The sequence below is a fragment of the Labeo rohita genome, chromosome 12, assembly GCF_022985175.1.
Source record: "Labeo rohita strain BAU-BD-2019 chromosome 12, IGBB_LRoh.1.0, whole genome shotgun sequence".
In the NCBI taxonomy this organism is placed as follows: Eukaryota; Metazoa; Chordata; class Actinopteri; order Cypriniformes; family Cyprinidae; genus Labeo; species Labeo rohita.
In genome coordinates this window covers 3,300,166-3,306,616 of record NC_066880.1, presented here as the reverse complement: position 1 = coordinate 3,306,616, position 6,451 = coordinate 3,300,166, and the positions used below count along the sequence as shown (strand labels likewise).

The 6,451-nt window shown below is 37.5% G+C and overlaps 1 protein-coding gene across 1 annotated transcript; it reads right to left on the bottom strand.

The window, feature by feature from the left end:
- Window positions 1-617: 617 nt before the first annotated feature.
- On the bottom strand, window positions 618-3,784 carry LOC127173975 (sushi, nidogen and EGF-like domain-containing protein 1). Its single transcript, XM_051124110.1, has 8 exons — window positions 3,682-3,784; window positions 3,463-3,601; window positions 2,457-2,590; window positions 2,086-2,364; window positions 1,759-1,854; window positions 1,487-1,643; window positions 1,282-1,364; window positions 618-1,190 (listed from the first exon to the last, which is right to left on the bottom strand). The coding sequence occupies exons 1-8, from the start codon at window positions 3,721-3,723 to the stop codon at window positions 1,110-1,112; spliced, it is 1,011 nt and encodes a 336-aa protein (XP_050980067.1). The 5' UTR covers window positions 3,724-3,784; the 3' UTR covers window positions 618-1,109.
- Between the last annotated feature and the right edge of the window lie 2,667 nt (window positions 3,785-6,451).

Here is a 6,451-nt window from a genome sequence, read left to right as displayed (position 1 = left end):
AAAATTTGTGTTTATGAAATTTGCAAATCATTGAATTCTGTTTTTACTGACATTTTAAAAGCATCCCAACTTTTAGGAATGGGGTTGTAGATTCTCTAATGAGACGTGTGAGGGTAAGAACAGCGTAGTAGATTTGCATGATAATAATTAATCTCAGGATGGATGCATTACTGCTGTGCTGCCACAAATCTCTCACCTCTCACATTCCAACACAAACACATCACTCAGCACTAAAACCAGAAAGAATTCAGAAAGACCGCAGAAACAGGAAAAGTTAAACTGACTTAAAATAATAATAATAAAAAAAGCTTAGAAAGAGTACACTTATTTATTAGCACTACAAATATTAGTTGCATAACATGGATTTAACAACCCCATTCCAGTTACTGTTTGTACGTCTCTAATTGATAACAAAAAACCAGGAAAGTGTGACCGAAAGACTGATTGCATTTTGTCTTACAAAATTTGTATTTGACAGATACAGTAACCAGCATACAAAAATAGTTTAAAAAGTCAGCAAAAGTCACAAAACTACTGTCTTAGACAGCACAAGTTTACATCATTTATTCTTCTATATTCTGTACAATGTGTTATAGTAATAAGGGCAACTTGACTTATAGTCAAACAATATTATTTTTATTAAGACACAAATTTAAATGTCCATACGCTTCAGTGATTTTACAGACAGAATACAGCAGGAAGAATCGTGCACTGAGATTCAAAGATGCACACTTATTCAAAGCAACATACACTGCATTTAAGTATACTGTACATTATACTAGTCAAATTTTTGTATCCTTATATTGTCCTAAAGAAGGTGAATGAGAAAAACTGTTTTACTTTAAGTAAAGATTTTGTTGTTTTAATTGTCTGCAGCTGAAATTTGATACACACAGCATGATTGATGGGCAAAGGAAAAATAGAGGATTAATGACAATTACTAATGAACCTCTTCTATGATACTTTCATGCTGGTTTGTGTCCTTTATAATCTTTTAAATGAAACCACCTTAATGACAAACTGAAGCTTTAACTTCATTAGTCGTCAGGGATATTTGTTGTCAGATGTTAAACAAAATGGTTTTACTTCTTTCCTAAAGGAGAATGAAATTATGGCTTTATCTTTAGTAGTTTTCTTAATTTCAGCTCAATGCTGTTTGGCAGACCGTACTTGACCAGCTCCTGTTTTATCTGAAACAGATTGACAGATAGATTAATCTTTCCATGACTCAGTTATTAGCACTGTATTTTCTATAAATATATTATAATAAGCGTGACCTACTTGCTGTAAAACAATTTCCATGTTTCCACTCTGTGTTAGGTCTAAAAATGAGGAAAGTTTCACTCGAAATCCAACTACATTGTCTAAAAGGACACACACAAACTCCTAAAATACTCATTTTTATTTGTTGACACTGATCATACAAAAACATTATATATGGTTATATTAAACTGTTCAAAACATAATCTATGGATAAGGTTTTTACTTTTCAAGATGCTGTTTCTTGGTCCACTGTCCACCCTGAAGGCCCATCGACCGGGAACATTGACATTACTGGAGTTCATGAGGTTTGAGATGAAGCTCCCATTAACTGATTCAGGAATCACAAAAGAGTGTGTGGAGTTTACTGTGTCATAACCAGCCTGAAAGTGTGTAAAAACATAATTCATATAAACAGTATTTATAGAGTACATATACTTTTGTACAATAGTGAATAGTAACATTTTGCTCTCACTACAGAAAGCAAGTTTCTTTTACCTGCACTGGATGTCCAGTTACAGCAATGTCCCCATAATTCATCAGAATAAATGAATAATTACTGCCAGAAGTTAAAACCACTTGAAATGATGTTTCCTGCAAAAATCGGAAAAATATAATCACTTTAAACTTATCGTTCACTGTTCTGATTTCTTTAATATAAAAATTCATTTTGTATGACTGAATATTATTTTTATCTGAGCATTACTGCCTGACCTACCTTATTTTTACTTTTTAAATTTATTATTTTCTGTCACTGTCTTTGTTTAATGTATTCATATGCATATAATGCATATAGTATACATTTCAGAATATTTTCAAACTTACTGTGTTGGTGAAATTGTAGTAAGCCACTTTATTCCACGTTGCAACAAAGACCCAAGAAGCAGTGAAGTTCAGATTTGGGAAATGTGTGTTTATATCCTGAGTGGCGCGTGTGAGAACATTTCCACTGGTGTACTGATGATGTGAAACAAAACCTCTCACACTGTTGTCAAGGTTTGTCCAGAGACCTGCAATTATATCTTGGCTTCCATTGTTGGGAAATGAGTAGGGAATATATGCTGATGAAGACTGGTTGAATGTGAGTTGTCCATTATTATTCACCTGCAACATGAGAAAAATTGTCAAAATCACAGATCACAGATGAGTATATAAAGCATCCACCATTTTCATTTAGACTCATTTAGAATTCTTACATAAATCTGCTGGTAAGTGCGACCAAAGAACAAAAATGGACTCGAAAGCTGAATAAGTGAGGAGCTTCCATCATCAGCAGCAGCATTTCTTGTGTCTCCTGCTGCTGAGCCGAATGGGTAGAATATTTCTGGAGCTACCAAAAGAATAAACAAAAAATATTTCTAATGTTTCACTGATTTATGAGGCTCATGTCTGAATCATGTCTGTACAAATGTGCATGTATACTGTACAAGTACACAAATCGAATTAAATAATTATGTTATGCTTTAATTATTCATTCACGTTCATTTATAATGTTTAATGAAAGATCATTTTTCACTGGCTTTGATATTGTAACGGGACTCCAGGGAAGCGTGTAACATCCAGATGCAAGCTTTATTAAACAGCGTAGTCAAGACAGGCAGGGTCGATCACCAAACAAACAGCAATATCCAGGGCAAGACAAAAGCAAAATCCAAATAAACAGGCAGAAGGTCAAAATCCAAGTGAGCAGTCCAAAAGTAACAAATAAACAAGGCTATGAAACTAGGCAAAAACCATGGCAATGAAGCTAGGCAAAACTATGGCAAAACAATGGCAAGAAACAAAACCATGGGAAATAACAAAACAAGGAAATGAAAACAGGGAAAACGCTTGGTAGAGCCCGCTCAGGCAAAACAATACTTCGCAGAGGCCTGTTTGGTTTAGGCCTCCTTATATGGCCACCAAACAGGAAATAACCAATGAAGCAACAGAGGGAGCAGTAACAGTCAGTCCATGGGTGAGGGCTCACTCTGCTGGCGTGGCATTACAGATATTTTGACTGAAACGCTCCGTTTAAGACTTCTATGTAACAAACATCCACTTATATGATTTGCTGTCATCTTTGCATGGGAAATCATCAAAATCCCTCAATACATGCATTTTCAAAACTAGGGTTGACAACAGGTGGAATCCAAGTGAATATATTAGAGACAAAGTTGCACACAACTGATAATACAGATCCTGATTAAATCCTAACGTTACCTGGTCTGTCGTTCACGGCAAAGGCCCAACGACCCGGAACATTTACATTAGTCGTGGTTTTGAGGTTTGGGAGGTAGTTGCCACTTGTTGAATAATGAATTCGATAGTAGTCAGTGGAGTTTATGGTGTCGTATCCTGCCTGTTAAAACCAATTAAATGTTATGTATATATACAGAACCAGTATAGAATATCTTTTCAATCCTGTAATTTTTGTTTTACCTCCACTGGTATGGATATAGCAACACAGTCACCATAATTCATCAAAATGAAATAATAACCACCTCCTGAAATCAAAATCACTTGAAATGTGATTGCCTGAAAAGAAAAAGAAAAAAACAACAACAACAACACACAATCTCATGATTCATATAGGCCTACAGTCTAAGACTGTAAACAAAAATGAAGAAAAACTTTTTACCGGTGCTAAGTGAAGATTTAATACGGTTCTATTTTGAGTTAGAACATAGTCCCACGTTGCAACAAAAACCCAAGAGGCATTGAAGTTCATCTGAGAGAAATACTGGTTTATATCCTGAGTGGCACGAGTGAGAACACTTCCATTTGTGTACTGCTGATAGGAGTATATGCCTATACTAAAGTCATCAAGGTCAGCCCAGAGCGGAGCAATAAAATCTCTACTATCAAATATTGGAAAGTAGGATGGAGGAGCTTCTCGTAATTCTTGGTTGAATGTCAGGAGTCCGTTATTATTAACCTGAATTAAAAGAAATCAGTTCAAATACACAAGGAAATCAAGAACTGGCTTCTCACAACATTTGCATTCATATTAGACTGTCAATGGAACTTAATTCTCACATATGTGTGGCTGTACGTGCGGCCAAAGAACTTAAATGGAGTGGAGAAGGCAACATATGCAAAGGTTTCAGAACCAGTTTCAAGAACTTCTGTGTCTCCTGCTGCTGAGCTGAATGGATAGAATATCGCTGGTGCTGATAAGAGAATACAAAATGGAACAAAAAATACAAACATTTCACATAGATTTATGATTATGAGGCTTACGTTTGTTTGGGCCCTATTTTAACAATCTAAGCACATGGTCTAAAGCGCACGGTGCAGGTGCACTTGGGGCGTGTCTGAATCCACTTTTGCTATTTTAAGGATGGGAAAAACGGTCAGTGCGCCCGACGCATGGTCTAAAAGGGTTGTCCCTATTCTCTCTAGTCATGGTTGTGTTTTAGGCCTAATGTGCATTAAATCAATCAGAGCCTCATCTCCCATTTCCTTTAAGAGCCAGTTGCACTCGCGGCATGGCCGACTCGCTATTTACACAGCGGAATTTGCCAAAACAAAGATTGAGCGGTTCTCCAGGGAACAGGGCCGGCGCAAAGGGGGGCATTCACGGGCCGAGCCCACTCAAATGATTTACTGTCCAACCCCTTTCAAAACAGAACAGGGACAACCCTTTTAGACCACGCGCTGGGCGCGTCAACCTTTTTTCCCATCCTTAAAGAGGTCATCGGATGCCCATTTTCCACAAGATGATATGCTTCTTTAGAGTCTTAATGAAAAATCTACAGGATACTTTGGTTAAAAATTCTCAATGGTAGTGTAAAAACAACACCCTTTTTACCTTGTCAAAATGAGCTCTGCAAAACCCATGCTGATGGATTGCTCCTTTAAATGCAAATGAGCTCTGCTCACCCCGCCCCTCTCTTCTCTCTGTGGAGTGACTAGCTCTAAGAGATTGTTTACTTTAGCCGCATTTAGCGTGTTAAGCCGCTAAACTTGCTAATTAGCACATTATTAGGAAAGGTGATTGCAGAGATTCATTAAAAAAAACCTTATACTCACTTCTGCTGTAGGTGAAGCTGGATCACGAATGATTTGCATGAACATAGACGCATTTATGTAGATCGAGAGGCACATTCCCTTCACTAACAACGTAATCCACTATATCTTCAGTGACTCAGATGTCAGAAGTAAATGACGACCACTATGTTCATTATTACATCCAGCAACGCAACACCTCAATCGCTCAATCGGAGATATTCTTGTCTACCTTACATCCCTGCTCAGGCATCGAAACAATGGCGATCGGACTGTTACATCTGATTTAGGGCGGGTCTGAGGTAAGAAGCTCATGTCAATCAACTATCGTGTGACGCCACACCGACAGGCATCTGAGAATGGCTTGATTTGAAAAAGGGGATATTATTTTTACAGATTAATTAATAGCCACTGCATGGATTTTGATCATTATAGGGTAGATGTGTACATACACTGCCAACACACATTAATGTTCAAACAACATGAAAAAGTGAACTTTGCATCCGATGACCCCTTTAAAATAGCAAAAGTGGATTCGGACACGCCCCAAGTGCACCTGCGCCGTGCTCTGTAGACTATGCGCTTAGGTCACTAAAATAGGGCCCTATATGTCTTTGTGATTAAGAACACTGATAAATCACCTGTATCATCTGGATGCTAATCATGAGATTACAAGTAAATTAAATATAGACGAATTAATGAATGTGTGCATTTATATAGCGTTTTCATTGTGTATTGCTATACACCCAAAGAGCTTTACAATTATATGGGGGATCTCTCCTCAACCACCACCAGTGTGCAGCATCCACTTGGATGATGCGACAGCAGTCACAGGACAACGGTGCCAGTGCGCTCACCACACACCAGCTACAGGTGGGGGCACATCCTGATTTTGCTGAGTTAGATGTGTGATTTTGTTGACCCTGGAACAACATTTTAATCCAAAAAATTAATCTTGACCACATCCCTACACCTAAACCTAACCTTACCCATGAGTAATCCCTAAAATCAGAAGAAATGATAGATGAATGACACTGATGTACAGTACAAGCACCAAACACTGATTGTAAACCTAAACTTCACAAAAACTATAAACTCTTTTTTTCAAATCTGATTGGTTAATCCCAATGTTGTTCCAGGGTCAACAAAGATGTTGATCCAGGAACAAGTTGTACTTGGTAAAATCACACAGGTGCACAGG